Raw genomic sequence first — 18,717 nt, 5'->3', positions numbered from 1 at the left:
CGACTTCGTCCATTTCCTTACAGTACCACAGCTTCTTTCAACCTGTTAAAGACCGGTTTCAATCGCCGCAAAGATGGGTGTTCCAGCATTGTTTCGTTGGCTCAGCCAGAAATATCCTAAGATTGTCAGCGGAGGTAAGTCTTGGGTTCAAAGCCTTGTTTTGTGATAATTGACTGACCTTGATTCTAGTTATCGAAGAAAAACCGCGCGAAATAGATGGGGTCACGATTCCGGTTGATACAAGAGGGCCGAACCCCAATGGTGAAGAGTTTGATAACCTGTATCTTGATATGAACGGCATCGTCCATCCATGTTCGCATCCCGAGGACAGGCCCGCGCCTAAGGACGAAGAGGAGATGATGTTGGAAATATTCAAGTACACCGATCGCGTTGTGAATATGGTTCGCCCAAGGAAGCTTTTGATGATTGCTATCGATGGAGTCGCTCCTCGTGCGAAGATGAATCAGCAGCGTTCTCGGCGATTTCGTTCTGCCCAGGAGGCACAAGAGAAAGCCGAAGACAAGGCTGAGCTGGCTAAGATGCTAAAGGCGCAGGGGACCTACACCGAAGAAGAAGAGGTCGTTAAAAAAGCTTTTGATTCCAATGAGATTACGCCGGGCACGCCATTTATGGATATTCTAGCTGCTAGTTTACGATACTGGTGTGCCTACAAACTCAACACTGACCCAGCTTGGGCGAAGATGAAAGTTATCATCTCCGATTCCACAGTTCCCGGCGAAGGTGAACACAAGATCATGGAGTTTGTCAGATCTCAAAGATCATCTCCTGAACATAACCCTAATACAAGACATGTTATCTATGGCTTAGATGCCGATTTGATCATGTTGGGATTGGCAACACACGAACCCCATTTCCGCGTTTTGCGAGAAGATGTCTTTGCTCAAGACTCAAAGCCGCGCACTTGCCATATGTGTGGTCAAGCCGGTCATGAAGCCAGAGAGTGCACTGGCAAGGCCAAGGTAAAGGATGGAGAGTTTGACGAGAAAGATAGTGCTCCTGCACTCAAACCGTTTATCTGGCTTCACGTATCGGTCCTGCGCGAGTATTTAGAGGCAGAGATGTACGTTCCTAGCCAGCCTTTCCGATTTGATCTTGAAAGAGCGTTAGATGATTGGGTGTTCATGTGCTTTTTTGTTGGAAACGACTTCTTGCCACATTTACCTAGTCTCGAGATTCGAGAAAACGGCATTGATACATTGATCGCCATTTGGCGGGATAATATCCCTTTCATGGGTGGTTATCTAACCAAGGATGGTCATGTTGACCTTGAACGCGCCCAGTTTATTCTTGAAGGATTAGCTAAGCAAGAGGATGCCATTTTCCGTAGAAGGAAGGAAACGGAGGATAGAAGAGAAGCTGGTGCCAAGAGGCGCAAGCTTCAGCAAGAGAATGGCGGCCGCGGCGGTCGTGGTGGTCGGGGCGGCCGAGGTGGCCGTGGTGGTGGTTATCAAGACTCTCCGTCAAATGGCAGACAAAACGGTAGGCCCTCAAAGGATATTGCCCCCACGGGTCTTCCAATGTACCTCCCTGGCGATCCTACCAAAAATATGGAGGCAAGGGCCATGACGCACGATATGGTCGTCAATCGTGGCGCGATATACAAGGCGAATATGGCCAACAAAAGCGCTGCGGCGGCTTTGAAAGGTCAAATTACGGGTTTACCCGTAGAATCCGTGAAAGGCGAAACGAGTGGTTCAACAACGGAATCGGCGGGGAACGAAACTGCCGATTCAGCTATGACAGATGGAGTCTCAAATTCAGCTGAAGTAAGTCTGCAGACTTCCCCAGGATCCGCCCTTGGGAAACGAAAGGCCGATATGCTCGAAGATGCCGATAGCGGCACCCCAGGGCGGAACACACCTCAGCCTGGAACTCCCAAAACACCATCAGACGAGCCGGCGGTGGACAATGTTCGATTGTGGGAGGAAGGTTATGCCGATAGATATTATTCGCAAAAATTTGGTGTCCATCCGAGTGACATTGAATTTCGTCACAAAGTTGGAAGAGCCTACGTGGAGGGGCTTGCATGGGTCTTACTCTATTACTTCCAAGGCTGCCCTTCCTGGGACTGGTATTATCCGTATCACTATGCGCCGTTTGCAGCAGATTTTGTTGACATCAAAGATATGAAGATCAGCTTTGAAAAAGGCAACATCTTCAGACCCTACGAACAGCTCATGGGTGTCCTCCCGGCCGCATCAAGACAAGCCATACCTGAGGTTTTCCATGATCTGATGACAGACCCCGATAGCGAGATCATCGACTTCTACCCTGAGGATTTCGTGGTCGATTTGAACGGCAAGAAGTTCGCTTGGCAAGGTGTTGCTCTACTGCCTTTCATCGACTCTAAACGGCTACTTGATGCCATGGCAAAGAAGTACCCTTTGTTACCGCCAGAAGTGAGCGCTCGTAATGGCGTTGGCAGAGATGTCCTCCTTTTCGCTGAGGCGCATGAAGATTTATATGCCGAAGTCGCTACGAATTTCTATTCAAAGAAACAGGGGCTACCGGAACTCAAGTTGAACCCCAGAGTCACTGAAGGTCTAACTGGAATAGTCGAGAAAAATGGGGTGCATCTCCCACATGGATCATTGACCTTCCCTCTGAGCGACGCAATGCCCAGTCTCGATGATGATCGGTCCATTAGGTATGTGAATGTCCAATGTCGTGCTTAAGAACAATGTTGCTAACCTGTGCCCTTCTAGTGTTCATTACGAAATGCCCAAATCGAAACATGTCCATAAATCAATGCTATTGCGGGGAGTGAGCTTTCCTACTCCTGCCTTGACTCAGAGCGATATCGAGATCACAAAGGGACGTGCATCCAAATCGGGCCGTTCCTATGGTGGTGTTCCTCTCAAAGGTGATGGAAGAGGCCGGAATTCCTTCAATTATTCAGGGCCGAATCAACAACAGGGGCAAGATAATCGACAGCCTTATGGGGGACAAAACGGCTATAACGCAGGGAACTACCCACCTCCATCCAACTATCCTCCCCCACCGGGTGCGGGCTGGCAGCCTCCTCCGCCAGGCCTGGGCGGATTTGCTCGTGGGCCTCCTCCGCCTCCTCCCGGAGCCTACGGATCATATGGTCGCGGAGCACCACCACCACCGCCTAGCTATTCCCAGCCTCCTTCATATGGCTATAACGCACCACCCAACCAGGGCCGACCAGGATATGGTGGACCCGATGATCGACGGCGAGGTGGTGGTGATGGCTATCGGGGTGGGGATTCATACCGGGGTGGCGATTCATATCGAGGCGGTGGTTCCTACCGTGGACAACGTTAAGCAGCCAAGTATACCGGGGAATCGTTAGCTAGCATAGTATTTTTGTATAGGTAGTTTGCTGTATGTGGCAACATGTATACTACGACGGAGTTGGGATAAAAACGAGAAAAGGATTGTACCTACCTAGAGAAATAAATGTTAGTGTAGAAGCATTTTGCATGTTTGTTTCATATTATGTGCCATTTATTGCAAGCCATAGTGTATATATTGTATAATGTAGTCGCTGTCTGCCAATATCATGCGGTACTTCGTATAACATCGTGGGGATGTGCTTGATACAAAATAATTTCACGTGCAGATTTTCTTGGGGTTGTTCTGCCACGTTTCGTGGGCGGTGAACGTGGAGTTGTTCCTGCAGGTCATACCGCGCCAGGCGAGCCACGCGAGACACTAAAGAGGTCGACGAGGGGTCTTCGTTGTTGAGTCTGAGACATCAACACCACCACTCTGCCACTCTCGCGCTCTCGCTCTCGCCCAGCACCCTGTCGCATCCTCTCTATTCCAACCACAATTCCCAATTTCACCGTCGACTTTTGATTTAAACTCAATTTTCAATCTATAGCACCTTATATTTGCCGTATACTATACGATAGCCACCCAGAACACCCTCCGGCGCCATTGGGCTATGTCCGGAGCTAAACCAACGCCAACTATCATTGTCTGTTGCACAGCCGGACTGGTACCTTGGAGGAAACCGACACACTGCGAATTGCGAGCGCGTGCGTAGGCAGATCTATAGCTATATGCCTAGACGCAGTAACTGGACTTCCTCGGTGATAACATTTAGCCCCAGCCATGAATGGCGACTCTGGTCTGGTTGTTACACTTGTCGATCGCCTGGCAACGAGGGTACGTTGTCGCGTTCCATTTATCTTGTTCTCATTCTTGTCGCTCTTTGTTGGCCTCTGGCTAATGTGCCAATTTTTTTGTAGCTTCCACACCGCACCGGATCACCCTCCCATGAGTTCGCTCGCGATGAGGTGGTGGTGCTCACCCGCTCGACTCTGGTTGGGGTCAGTGGTTCCTGCATAGGAACTATAATCGAGGCGCTGGTGCAGCTACTGGAAGAACTTCGCAGAACGTATAAAGGAATACACTCCCATCCGATCCATGTTGTACAATCCGAGTTATATATACTCGAGCTTCTATCGGATTGCTGCGCTGCACATTGGGATTCGGTCAACGCAGCACCGAGTGTTGTCCACGTCGAAGATGATGAGAGCTCCGATTCTGAGGATTCAGAAGCGGAGAGAACGACAAAGAGGACACTTAGTCCCGAAGTGCGTGGGAAAAAGAGACGTGCATCACGAAACACGCTGCTTGCGCGGGGTCATCCACCCGCTCCGCTAAGTGATGATTTGGTCCGGAGAATATTGGATGCTGTCAAGCTTTTCTCGAAACCGGTATCGGATACTTACGTCCTTCCTGCGTCTACGATCTTGGATGATTCATTCAGAAGGCTTAATAATTGTGATATTCTAGAAGAGGAGGAGGATACAGCGTCTTCAAATGCGCGCTTAAGCGGGACCGAGGTTTCTCAGCTGATTCTCGAGAAGAGCGATGCTGTTGAAGCATACACTCGAGTAATTGTGGAATACATATCTTGTTCTAACTGGACTCGGGTTCTCGACTATATCAGAGCTTTCCTGATACAGCCACAGCCACTGCGCCCAGTGGTCAACGGTACGGCGCTGCCTAGCCACTCGGCTGATGATGATAGAGGTGCTCTGATTGTGATTCGGTTCATTTCCTGCTTATGGGTTGACAGCCGGAAACTTAGCGTTGTCATTCAGGAGCTGTGTGGCAATTTCTTGCATCTCCGCAAATCGTTCCAAACAACAATAGCAATCGTGACCCCGCAGTTAATTACCAGGTGGCTTGAACGCAATCCCCAGGAATTCATAGATCTTCACTCCGCGCACAAAAGACTCGATGGCGGTATGGATGCTCTTCTATTAACTATACCTGTTGAACCCAATCTCCCGGCACTAGTTTGTGGAATAGTACATCTTGAATGGGCACTTTCTGACATTTTTCTGAAATGCTCCGATCTTGGCTTGACGCATTCATAAGCTCGTTATTATATTCATTTGGTACACTATAAATGCTGACTTCCGATTGTGCAGGAGCGGAAACACTTTTCGATATGACCAATACCATGTTCGATGGAGGTAGACGAAAGGCACTACTCTATCCATTCCAGACATCACTTCTCTTGCTGCTTCCTGATGTATTTGAAGTTGCAAGTCACATGCGAGATGCTAAGAGTAGCAGCATATCAAAGAAAGTGTCATTTCTAGAGCTCCTCCGAAAAGCTGTGAGAAACCGAAACGAAACAGCCATCTACTGCCTGACATCGGTTTTGAGAGTTGCTAGGCATTTTAGCCTGGATAGTGATGCTGCAATTCTTAGCTATGCTCTGGATGTTCAAGAAGAAGTTCGAGATGCAGTTTTCCGAAAACACATCGCAACGGACTCGCCAAACATTGATAACACCCTGATGTCCGCCGCATTTGTTAGTTTGGCGCATCTCAATTTCGATTACTGTGTGGATAATCTGGCGCCTCTGTGTCTGACTCCAAACTCTCCCACGAACCTCAAACTTTCTTTAATCTCAGCCTGCTCTCATTTTGCGAGGCAGTCAAATGCAGACGAGTACCGGCCATTGTTTGCCAAAATCGCCGAGTTCACCCGCGTACAGCTAAGGGTATGTGAAAAAGCTTCAACCCTCAAAAAATGCGCTAATATATGTAAGGGACAATCTTCGAGGCCGCGGGACTCATATCCAGATGAGCAATACACCCTTCAGAAGGCTGGCGAGATTTCAGGTTCTACAAGCATGATTTACAATATACTAGTATTTCTTGATGCCTCTCCTCTCACTCTATTAGTTGGCGCGGTGAATGAACCTTTGGACTGGAACCAGTTCTTGGAGACCTCGTTAAATTCTTTCGTCGGATATCTGGTTGCAGATGATGATCGGATCCGGCAATTAACGAGTTCAGTAGCCCGAAAGATCATGACCGGAGGTGCTTCTTTGGCTTGGAAACAAGTCCAAAGTACAGACATGAATGCCTTCAAGCGCAACTTCTGGAAATCAACGTAAGTGCCCTGTCGACTTTTGTGATCTAAAACAGATTCCGAGCTTGGGTTCAACTATTATGCTCATTCAAATGTTACACATATTTTCCGTCTATATTTATTAGTTTTCGTCTCTTACGTTCCATCTCATAGGCTCTTTAACTAATATTTGACATATCTATACAGATCCGTTGTTCTCATGGCTGTGTCTGATAAGCTTATCAGCATGGCTGACGACGGGAAAGGCACACTACGCTTTATTCATGATTACCTCGAATCGAGGCTGGCACTTCTAAAGACCATTAGGGTTAGTTTATGCGTTCTCTCCAACTGTTCCTTGGACTACTCAGCACAGTGTCTCTATACTTGGCGACTCTGGTGGTAATTTCTAGTTTTAATATACTAACTTACAACACTAGGAATTGACAGATCTGGATGAAGAGATTCCTGAACGCGCAGCTGCGTGTGTCAAATTGGAAACGGCATTTTTGGTATCGCTGTGCTCGACAGACATTTCGACCTGCCAGCTAGTCACCAAGTGTATATCTCTCTTCTGTGAGGAGACTGGCCTCGTGGATGAAGCGACAGAATCCGCAAAGCCATTAACCCATACTCTTCGAAATCTTGAAATTTATGTGGAAATATCATCTAGAGATTTTAGATTTACTGGATTAGTGGCTTTTCAGAAACGTGTCCGAGGGCTCCTCAGGAAGATGCATTACCCTACAGCTGGTATGTTGGCGGCCTGGGAGACCGTCTTCAATTTCTGGCTTAAAGTATCGAAACATATCTTCTCACGGCCAATGGATATGCTAGAAGAACGACCGCTCGTGGAGTGGCGCAACTATTCCGGATTCCTCGCTTCTCTAGGAGGCGCTTGCATATCAAATCAGGCGCTGACACCCGAGGAATCGAATCTGGCTGGTCTGAAATGGATCGATAGAATTTCACCGGAAAACTATGACGAAACTCTCTTGACTCAATATATGAGGCAGAGTGTTCAACTACTTGCTAGCAACAATGTTAGAATACGAGAGGCGACCAGAGAGACCCTCTCCACTGAACTTTCCTCGGCACTGTACTTGCCACTTTTCGAAACCCTAGAAGCCGAGCTTGGCGTATTATTCGACAGCCCTCGTACAAATACTTCACTCTCTATTGAAGCTCGTGTCATATTTGCCGAGCAGGCCTCAGCTCTCTTGAAGAGTATTGTTGAAAGGCTAGGCGGCCCAGCTGAAGTTGGCGTGTCACTATCTATTGATATTGGTGCATTGACTCTTAATTTTGCAAAATTTCTGGACGAGTTGGCGGAGACCGCAAGCATACTTAGGGTGAAAATCAAGATCTGCCAGCTGTGCGAAACGGTTACGCAGAAGAAAGAGCTCCTGAACTTGAGACATGATGTCCGTATCCGAAATCAACTCTTGGAGGTAATTTTCAGCTGGATAGCTCGCCCAGGCACGCCAAAAGAGACCATCCATGCGACCGGAACTCGGGTCGATGAGCTGCTCCGACTTCAGAGAGATCTTGATAGAGCATCTCTGAAGGCTCTAGCCGATCTAACATATCGACTACCACTACAGCCAGCCGAAGGCCAAACAGATGCGGACACAAGTGATCTTAAATCCCAAATGTTTCATACATATTTCAACAGATTCCTGTCACTGTTGAACTATGAATCAACTGAAACTACAAGAAACGAATTGCGGGTGTCAACTTTTGGGAGCGAAGAAACTGTCGGTTTTTCTGAACTTGCCATTACGGCGTTGTCCAACCTCTTGAGTGCCAACATCGATGTAGGCCTTAAGCATTCGCTGGGAATTGGTTACCACGAAGATCTTGATATAAGGACTGCTTTTGTTAAGGTCTTGTGTAATATCCTGATTCAAGGTGCCGAGTTCAACAACCTCTCTGATACAGCTGTGAATGAGAAATACGACGAGCTTCTGGAGGTAAGTTGCCTAAAATGTGAATAAATTTGCCCGTGGGCTGATTTGTGTAGCTTCTTATTAATGATATGCCATTGACAATTGCGCTTTGCGATGCGTGCCCAAGCACCGAAGTGGATGAGATGACCATTTCACTACTCAATATATTCGACTCAAGAGGCTTGGGCTTCGTACTTCTAGAGGGCCTCATTGAGCATGAAGTTAAGGGAACTGGTACGACCCTGCTACATGCTGGTAAATATATATCCTGCTAATAATGAGTAGAGAATGAAGCCGAGCTTCTACGACGTAATTGTGTAGCTACCAAGATGCTGTCGGTCTATGCAAAATGGAAGGGCTCTACATACATAAAAGCGACCCTGCAAAAAGTACTTGAGCGACTTGTCCTCACATCAAAGGATCTTGATTTAGAGCTTGACCCTGCCCGTACTACTTCCGCCGAGGAGCTGCAAAAGAACGCCCTCCAGCTTCGAGTTGTTGCCAAGGTCTTCATCGACGATATTTGTAATTCTGCAGGGCATATTCCTGTCTCTTTTAGGAAGATCTGTAGCATTGTAAGTTCAACATACCTCGGTTTCTTCTGCTTGAATGCTTATCTATGACCCTAGATTTCAACAGCTGTCATGAAGCGATTCCCAGAAGCCAAATTTACCGCCGTCGGGGCATTTATATTCCTGCGCTTTTTCTGCCCTGCCATTGTTGCTCCAGATGCTGAAGGACTGATAAGTTCCCCACCTTCAAAAGAGATGCGTCGCGGTCTTTTGCTTATTGCTAAGGTTGTGCAAAATCTGGCCAATAATGTCTTGTTCGGGGCAAAGGAACCTTACATGTTTCCACTCAACGACTTCCTTACCCAGAATATATACCGTGTGACTACGTTTTTGCGAGAAATCTCGGTACGTCCTCCCTAAGCAAGCAAGGCCTTTTCCTAACCACGTTAGGTACCTCCAAATGTAATGGAACCCGTTGCAGAGTCGGAAGCATTCGATTTTGGCTCCTGCGTTGCACTTCATCGGTTCTTGTACGATCATTGGGACCATGTCAGGCAAAAGATTGTTCTCCGAGAGAGGAAAGGTGCCGAGGTATCACTTATAGACATCAGCAGGGGACACGTTCCGATGTTAGAAGCGCTTCGAAAGCTCATTACCAATTTGGGCCCTCCTCCAATGGACGTGTCGTGGAATCGACCTGCAATCTCATCGAACAGCCCCCCATCATACTCCCGCTTCCAACATTTTATGCTACGGAACGCGGGTAGGAATACCGAGTCCTTGGCTTCCACCCGTGCTGTATATGATGGTGGCGAAAGCAAGGTATTTTTAACCACTCAACCAAAACAAATCTTGCTGACCGTGGTTTAGGATGGGCTCCCAATGATCTGTATCATACTACGGAACATTGATACAGAAAGCGTGGACTATGAACTTTTGCTGTTCGGCTATCTGAAGGTACGTTGCCGAGTATAATATCTCAGCTCGAGGTCTAACGTCTACAGATTGCAAGCCGTATGTGGCATCGGCCATTTGGTATCCTCATTGATGCAACCTGTTACGATGGCCAGAATGAGCCACAGGATGCGTTATTTAGACAGTTGGATCTATTGACGCCGACGGAGTTATCAAAGCAGCTTTCAAGGGTATTTGTCTACAATATGAACAGCGCCTTTAGGTAAGATCCAAATCATATCTTGTTAGGACTACGTGTTCACTAAGTTGTTAGAAAATGCTTTCGTCGGATCTTACGACTAGCCGCGAAGAGCGAGATCAGCGCATTCCACCCGAAGAATGTGGACTACCACTTAATTGGAAGTCTCCAGGACCTACAGACCCACTTCCATCTCAGTCAATTGCATTTACCAAAGGAGACGATCAGTGTTGTAACTGATACAAGATATGTTTTCCAACCTATCACTAGGCTCTCCAAGACCAAAGGAAAGGTCGAGGTAGTGATCAAAGTTGGTAGTCAATTCGTCCAAGTCACCACAACAAAGAAGCAGGAAGTTGTGCCCGGTTTAAGACTCCATGCTACTGTTAATGATATATTTCGTCTCTCAGCGGTAGATGAAGCGCCAACATCAATTCAGACAGAGGACGATTCCGCCTTTGGTTTGCGAACAGAAAATGGGAAGATCGTGATGTATTTTACGAGCCCAAGAAAAATGGATGTGCTCCAGGCCATTCGCGGAGCGAAGTCCAAACAGGGGAAGGAATTGAGAACCCTGAAGTCTTTTGAGAGGCTTGTCCGACCACAGGATGTGCCCGGCACACTTCTCAATATCGCGTTCACGAACATGGCCAGTTCGGATCAAGTCCTTCGTTTGGCTTCTTACAACCTCCTGTCGGCCCTGTGCCGTGCGTTCAAATTTGCGGCTGACTCTAAATTCATGAGCACAAAAGGTTTGCCTCCAAAGCCTGTCGCTTGCACAATCCCCACTGACTCTGATAGAATTATGCGTTCCTTTGAATCCTTCGCATTTTATAATTGACATAAGCCAACAACTTGCTCGGTCCGAGCCTGGACTGACGGTTGACTTCCTCAATGAATTCTTCGTCGGGTGGGAGAGTTTTCCTTATTCCCAGCGGCCACTAAGTCTTGCATATATGGCCCCTTGGCTACCAAGTCTAAGAACAAACCTAATCCCCACAGAACCGGATAGCGACAAAGGTAGAGAGAAAATCGCTGTAATTTTCCGGAAGATTATCGAAGTGGCTATCGCTGACGTTTCTTTGAGCACCACTCTTGAACAGAGTGTGTGGCCGATCATTTGCCGGGATGAGATTTACACCGAGATATTCCTAGAAGAGATTGTCAGAGCCGCTTTGAGCTTTGGAATTGACGACGAACGCACCGAAATCCTTGGTTCCATTATTGCTTCTCTCGGTACCATCACCATCCGGGGAAAGCTCCTTTCCCGTCTTCGCAAAGCTCTCAACAGGACTTCACTGCGCCCTACCAGACAGTTACCAGATAATACTATCTGGGGCGAAATCTGTGTGCTTCTCCGACTTTGTCTTTCTACATCATTTGACAGTGCAATTCAATCACAACTATACCTGCCGGAGCTTTTCCATCTCGTTACTATGCTGGCTAATACCGGATCAACCAATGTGAGGCTTATGGTCCATCGGTTGCTGGTCAACACCATCCACGCCATGTGCACCGGATTCAATCTCGAAGAAAGCAAGCTAGCTAGACTGAAAGCCTTACTGTTATCGCTCTCTGATCCTCGGAGCGATTCACTATTCAATCTATCACCTCGAGATGGCGTCTCTATTTCATCACTACAAGATTCTGGCATTCCAGCCTTGACTGCCACGGAATCCCTAGCCACCTTGCTCTCAGAAGTTAGCATCGTTGCTGCTCCGTCCGTGAATGTGTCAAATGCATGGCGAGCTAGGTGGATGAGCTTGGTTGCGAGCACTGCCTTCCAAAGCAATCCAGCAATCCAGCCGCGCGCTTTTACGGTCATGGGCTGTTTGGCTCGTCAAGATGTAGATGATGATCTTCTTTACCAGGTTCTTGTCGCTCTAAGAAGTAGCATCGGCCGATTCATGGAAGAGAATGACAGTGAGATGCTCATCGCAATCATAACCTCCCTAACTAAGATGATGGATAAACTACCTTCTGCCTCTCGCTACGGTTTGCAGTTATTCTGGCTGGCAATGTCACTGGTGAGGCTCGTCCCACTTCCGCTTTTCAACTGCACGGCTCTTTTCCTGGATGCTGTTTTGAATAACATCGCTACGTCTGGCGGGCTCAAAGATGAGAAAATGGCCCCGGTCTTGATGCAAGGCCGATTCCCTCTCGAAGATGCGGCATTGCAACTTGATGAAATCTACGGTATCCATTTTAACGTCGAGACTTTCCATTTTGCTGTTTGCGCTTCTTTGGTGAAGGGCCTTACAGATTCTGTCACCAAAGCCACAGCAGTTCGAGTCTTATCCACGTTTCTCGAGGCTGCAGGCTCAAACAACCAAACCGGGGTTAAGGGTGGTTTCGAGCTTTCCTGTATGCCTTACATAGGAGCTCTTATATCTCGAGCAATGACCCCTCAGCAAGCCAAGGACAATTTATTCGTCGCAAGCTGGGCTTCTGTGAGCCATTATGTAACGTCCGACGATATGATGAGCTTGATTGATCAGGGTTTGGTGAAGGATAAGGAGCTTTTGCTTAACGCGGCTATTACTATAGTGGATTTCCGCTATTTGGAGGAATCTGTCCAGCATCGCGGGCTATTATGGCTCAATAGGGTCGCTGTAAAGCGGCCTACTGTCGTGCTACACCTGTAAGTTTACACCGCATTTCTAACGAGTCCTAAACTAACTTAGAATAGCGCGGTGCCCATTATCCGGATCCTGGATGATCTGCTTTTGTCTTGTCAAAACGTGGCGACACTCGAATCAGCCCATCAATTACTCCGGACGATAACATCAAATCCCAAATTCTCAGGCGGCGTCGACACCACAGAAATGTTAGAGGATGTCCTTGATGGCATTGGTTTCGGCGGCCTCTGGCGCTCAGCGACGTTTCATACAAAAAATGAGCACGAAAGACAATGCACTGCATTAACAGATAGGCTTATCGAAGTATGTCCCCATGTTCCCGGTTTAAGCAGGATCATATGCTAATATTTGCTGTGTAGCTCATCATTGCATAGCGTGGTAGACGTGGGGGCATTAGTGGTGCATTTTGGAGTTGTTATCTACCTAGGTACATGTTCTTTATGTCTGACGACGTTATGTTACACCTGTTATGAATGATGATAAAAAAGCAAGGGGGTGTTTACTTCTACACTACTACCTGAAGACCTAGATATATGATACCCTGTTATTAGACTGTCTTTGGTCTATGGATGATAAAATCAGGGCCTATGATCTTCATAGCCGAACTATTCAAATACACGAGCGCGCTTATTAGCTTCTGGTCTGTATAGTAGTCCAATGTGGGTAACGATTTTCTTTATGCCTATTTCTCCTCCAAAATTGGGCTGCGTTTGTGAGGGATCGGTACGCTTTCTTGGCCTACACAAATTCCCTCAATAATGATCGTAACAAAGCGTACATATATTTAAGATACTAGAGCTCATTTACTAATCAATATTGGTTTGGAGTAATTGGCCGGTTTCGGCTGGTATCAACTCCCGGTCAACACAGTCCCTATATATCATCAGGCGCGCTCAAATCCAAAAACAAGCCGCCCAGGCTTATATTCCCATCACCAACATCAATCCTTCTTAGCCCATCATCTCCAGCTTTACGGCTGTGGCCCCAAAAAACCAGGTCGCCCAGTACTAGCCCACCCCTATCCTCTATCTCACTCCTCAATGCCTCCTCTCCCTTTTTAGGAGCTTTTACGGAAATTTTCACTGGTTCCCTAGCACCACCCTTTCCGCCATACAAACTCTCCAAACCATCCGCCAAATCATCCACATCCAAGATGACACCATAATCCTTCGTCAGTTCCACCACTCTCTCCTCGGTAACATATGCCGTAAGTCCCTTGATTCCCTCCGCACCACATGGATGAGTGACGTTCTCCTCAGCTACCGGCGCACGGAGCGAGCGCGGTGTGACATCGTGGCAGAAGAACGGAAGTAGCCCTCGTTGATATGACGAGGCAGAGGATGACGACCCAACAGCGGGGAAGGTAACATGCCATTTTATATCCTGACCATCAGACTCGCGTTTCCTGCCCCCCGGGCGCGGAAGTTCATACCCAGCTTTTGATCCTGAATCCAGCAGTCGTGCTTGCAGGTCCTTGTGATGCTTCGAGACATCTTCCCCGGTGGTAGCTTTAGTCGTGAATGCAAAGTCTATAATTCCGCCCTCCTTCTTTTTACCCCACCAATGCTTAGCCCTCTCCTCCTCAGAAGGCGTAATGAAGGCTATGAGCTCGATGTACGATCCATCACGGAAACAGATCAGCTTGTTTTCCGTTAGGTTGTCGACATGGCGGCCACCTGGGGTTATTGTGAAGTTCTCTGTGAGGAAGGGTGGAAGAGAGCTGAGAGTTGAGGGTGAGACGAGGATGATTACGTGGTCGAGATGGGTGGCCATGATGGTGTTTCTGAAAGGGCGTTTTGGATGAGGGAGGATAAGGATTTAATCTTCAGTATACAGGTTGACTCACTCTGTTAAACGAACAAACTGCAGAGTGACTGCTGTCTTTTGTAAGTTTGGTTCTTGACTCACTGACTCACTGACTCACTTATGGCGTATTATAGGTATGAAATGGTGTTTTCGGAAATACCGGGAACCACCGGCCATTACCTACCTAGATATGATTCCGGCATCGCTCTGCTGTAGGGTATCAAGGCCTACGAAGTACAGTAGGGCGCGAGCCGGGCGATAAGAGGGTGTGGCTCATTTTATCCCCTGGATCTGGCTCCAGGGCGTGTGGGCCTAAAGGGAGGCGCTATAGTAGTGCGCTATAGGGTGCCAAGGCCTAAAGGGAGGACCTAAAGGAAACCCTATGCTAAGCTACAGGCTCTGGCTACAGGACCTGAAGGCCTGGAGCGAAGGGCTGGGGAGACGGCGTGGCCCCTATCCCACTTATGCTAGATAGAATAGGAATAATGATTACTCCGTATAGCACTCTAATACGCAGGCTAGCTATCTAGATTGTATAGGAAACAGTCCTCCATATAGGAGGGCGATACCGGAGGCATATTTGTGTAATGGCCATTATTTCCGAAAAACACCAATTCATACCCAAGGTATAATGCGCTCTACCTCACTGTTCTCCGCAGCCCCCTTGCCGAAATCTCACGTTGCATTAGACCTCGCTTACTCAACTAACCCCCCTACTCTCTCTGGTAAAGGGCCTTATATTCTCATCAGTTACCCTTCTCTTTCTTAACTCTCAGTCTCTCATCCCTTCAATCATCCTTCTTAAGCTTCGTTTGTTCCGTCGCTGTTCGGCTCTACCTTAACTGTTACCCTTGTTACTATCGTCTCGCCCGTAGTAGGCCGAGTCAATCAATATATGCCATTATCAACCTAATAATTGTCTATCTTTCAATGATAGTAAGCAGTCGGACTTTGAGAGCTACTTCGAAATAGCGGACGGAGAGATCGATGCAGATATAAGTCCGACGGATGTTAATATAAATATATGAGACTGTCACGACATTAACCACCAAAAACTCCCACTCGACACAACAACGCGCTACTATTCTATACTCGTTTGCTGCATAGACGGAGATACTTAACTCGAGGAAGGAAGGCGTAATCTGTAAAGCTACTATTAGTTCCAACTTCAAAGTGCTCTGGAGTTATTAAATTATGATGTCAGACACACAAAATTCAGAACGTGAGTTTTTGAAGAAAAAGACTTGGAACGAAAGACTGCCCACTCGGCTTGATCACGCTGTGCAAGCGCCGAAGCATCCTTCACAACGACGAGCACGGTGTCAGCCGAGGAGGTAGGCACGATGTCCGAGGAATCCTAAGATAATTTCGCCATGACATGCTGGTAGTCTAAGCCACCGTAAAGACCTACCTTAGGTGAAGGTCCATGTCTCATTGTGGGGATCATCAATAACAACTGCTGCTACATTCGAAGATGGGAGACTGAACCGACACTATAATTGCGGGATGGAATCAAGGTTGTTCAAAGCAACGGCCGCTGATCGTCGGAAGCGGACCAACACTGGGGAGTACCGCGAAGGAAAACGCTGGTGTAGCGGCTCCTAGGCATACAAGTAATGTGGTAAACCGACTCCTATCACCGTCGAAACTCTTGCATATAGTTCGAGCTTCGGGGATACGGTCCTTGGGATGCTGAGGTGCTAATTGACAGACGTAGAAGGCTGCACATCTGATCTGTGGCCAATGGATGCTGTTTGACGTGTAATTCGGGGGAATATTGGTTAAGGTACCTTATACTTGTAGGGGGGGTGTACCAAGTACTACGTAGCAGCGCTGTAGACGCGCCCAACGACACGTCCCACCGCGTTTTCCGCCGCAACGATAACTTCCCCTCCATCGTCACCAAATTCCCTCTCCGCCTGCAGTGCAGCTCCGATAATGAAATGGATCCTACCGCCGACTCCCAGCCAGCCTCTACTTCCCCGTATCGCCCTTCTATTCCAATAACCACCGAGATTAGAACGCACTGTCAAATCTACTTGGATGAGCAATTGTGTAAGTGCCGCCCGTCTTCCTCATCCAGTACAAATATAACTGCATCCACTGACAGGAAGCAGATGTGAGCGCTCTTGCGCTTCTCAATGACCTCGTCACAACAGGCGCGTCGCATCCAGACCGCATAAATAGGCCGGCAATTGCCCCAATACCATTTCATATCGAACTCGTCAGCGCGCTCCTAATCCATCCGCGGTATACTACACAAGCGCCAGCAAGTGAACGCCTAGAACTAGCCTCTCGATCACTCACACTCTTGCGGAATATCCTCGCTATCCTGGGCCCGATAAACGCCAGGCTTGATGATGCATTCTCTCTTGAGCCGATGAATGCTACCAGGGCCTCTCGGCGTGGGCGGAATACGACCGATTATGACGATGGATCAAGCGGGTCAGACGAGGAGGAACCAGAGCGCATGCAGGGCATCCTCGCGAATAAGGGGAGATTGAGAACGTGCGCTAAGGACTTTTGGCATATAGTAGGATGGGCATTTAATTGTAGTGTGAAGCATCCGCAGAGATGGCAACACTGGAAAGTGTGGCTGGAATACATGCTGGATGTTTTGGAGGCGGACTACACCGAGAGGGAGAGGCTGGACAGGAAAGAGCACGCTCTGAACCCCGGCACTCTAGATGCACGTTGCGAGTTCAAGTTGCTGCGGAAATGCATGATCGCAAAGTACCTGTCGGATGTTCAGAGCAGGTCAAGTGCTGCCAGGCGAATTGCCAGATCTGTCTTTGCCGACGGAAGCGTTGCAAGCTTGAAAGAGTTTCCAGAAGTATATCCGAACGAGACGAAGGAGGTTAAATTTCAAAACGGGCAGAAAAGGAAGAGAGGCTTTACTCTGGATCGGAGCTTTGGCGGCTACGATTACCAGGATGCTGATGATCCCTCTGAACAGCCAGAAATGACAGACCCCGAGCCAGAGTCGAGCCAGGATGACGATGAAGGGAATCTGTCTGGGCAGGACCCATACTTAGGAGGACCAGAGTCTATAGCTTTGCGGCAGCGTGTATTAAAACTGGTAAGTTTTAGCTGTCAATTACCACAACATCAATTGATTAATTAATTTAGCTCTCACAAACTGCTGCAGATTTCCCAGTTGAATTTATCGACTACAGAGATCTCTACGAAGCAATCTACACCTGCATGAGACCACTGCCAGTTCCCGCCTTCTCCCTTATAATCTCGCCATCACCATCATCCCAACTCCCAATAATAGTTCTAATCTCCCTCTCACAACTCCTTCTCCTCCGTCTTCTACCCAATACTGCCCCACGACCCCACACAATCACCAAGCGAGACAATGACGAGCTGACTCAAGCCGTCCTTGAGCAATGCTTCATGCCATTCAGCGCTAATACATCCGCCGTTGATGACAACGCGAAAGTTTCCATCTTGATAGAGTCTCTATTTAGGATCTTCTTGAGATCCTGTCCGTGTTACCATACACCGGATTTGGAAGAGGCCATTGAGAAGGGGATAGCAGCACGCGAGGATAAGATTCGTGGTGATAAGAGGAGGAAGGATACGGCTGAGAGGAGGAAAGAGGAGGAGAGTGATAGAATGTGGTTAACGCAGAGTGGGGAGAGATTGAGATGCCTCTCCGCTTGGGTTGAGCAAAAGAGTGCTGATGATGACCATGATTGAACGTACTATATAGATGATGTGCTGTAATGCTATAATGAACTATGCAATGGTATTAAATACGGCGAATATGATGTAATGGAATCGATGGCTAAGGGACAGGATTCCCAAAAAGGAAAAAGAAAAACATAATTCTATACGAGTACCAATACTCCCAACTCAGGTCTGAGAATCCTCTTAAAAATAATTGTCTATAGCGTAGAACCTAATAAAGCCTTTGGTGAAGCAAAAGGAAATCGCCGTAGTAGTTGCCATCCTGTCAAAATGGTAGATATGACGCATTCTTGGGCGACCTAGTAGCCGAAAGGAGGGGCCGAAGGCAACAAATACGACGTGTTGTCCGCCCACGTATCCTCTATATCTAACCGAAATTGAGATATATATCGACAAATTTGCAGCCCCTTTTTTATTGTATTGCTTGGCATCGTGTCACGAATCAAATCTTAACCTTAATTAGACACTGTTCTAACAAAGAGTCTATATTGTATACAGTACACAAGTCTCAAAGGAAGTCTATGGAGTCTAGTTGAGACAATAAGGGGGTGTAAAAATTAGCGTACAATATACCCCTAAACCCCCTTTTC

General features: G+C 47.7%; 4 protein-coding genes across 4 annotated transcripts; 3 read left to right on the top strand and 1 right to left on the bottom strand.

Moving 5' to 3' along the window:
* Positions 1–73: 73 nt before the first annotated feature.
* On the top strand, positions 74–3,312 carry BP5553_04672 (Uncharacterized protein; the record flags this gene model as incomplete). The annotated part of the gene is made up of 3 exons (XM_032013295.1): positions 74–134; positions 190–2,668; positions 2,727–3,312. 3 exons carry the CDS (start codon positions 74–76, stop codon positions 3,310–3,312), a joined length of 3,126 nt encoding a protein of 1,041 aa, XP_031869895.1.
* A 795-nt stretch (positions 3,313–4,107) lies between these two features.
* BP5553_04671 (GTPase activation, GAP) lies at positions 4,108–12,999 on the top strand (the record flags this gene model as incomplete). Its single annotated transcript, XM_032013294.1, has 16 exons — positions 4,108–4,161; positions 4,245–5,250; positions 5,439–6,019; positions 6,068–6,414; positions 6,580–6,700; positions 6,813–8,345; positions 8,396–8,555; positions 8,607–8,896; positions 8,951–9,238; positions 9,284–9,655; positions 9,704–9,790; positions 9,838–10,010; positions 10,062–10,738; positions 10,788–12,627; positions 12,676–12,928; positions 12,985–12,999. 16 exons carry the CDS (start codon positions 4,108–4,110, stop codon positions 12,997–12,999), a joined length of 7,797 nt encoding a protein of 2,598 aa, XP_031869894.1.
* A 499-nt stretch (positions 13,000–13,498) lies between these two features.
* Positions 13,499–14,398, bottom strand: BP5553_04670 (uncharacterized protein; the record flags this gene model as incomplete). The annotated part of the gene is made up of 1 exon (XM_032013293.1): positions 13,499–14,398. The coding sequence occupies one exon, from the start codon at positions 14,396–14,398 to the stop codon at positions 13,499–13,501; it is 900 nt and encodes a 299-aa protein (XP_031869893.1).
* Positions 14,399–16,374: 1,976 nt separating this feature from the next.
* On the top strand, positions 16,375–18,136 carry BP5553_04669 (Uncharacterized protein; the record flags this gene model as incomplete). The annotated part of the gene is made up of 3 exons (XM_032013292.1): positions 16,375–16,486; positions 16,549–17,510; positions 17,561–18,136. 3 exons carry the CDS (start codon positions 16,375–16,377, stop codon positions 18,134–18,136), a joined length of 1,650 nt encoding a protein of 549 aa, XP_031869892.1.
* Between the last annotated feature and the right edge of the window lie 581 nt (positions 18,137–18,717).

The sequence above is a fragment of the Venustampulla echinocandica genome (assembly GCF_003357145.1).
Source record: "Venustampulla echinocandica strain BP 5553 chromosome Unknown scaffold_2, whole genome shotgun sequence".
NCBI lineage: Eukaryota > Fungi > Ascomycota > Leotiomycetes > Helotiales > Pleuroascaceae > Venustampulla > Venustampulla echinocandica.
Note: the sequence above shows the minus strand (reverse complement) of the source record. Positions and strands in the feature narration are given on the sequence as shown.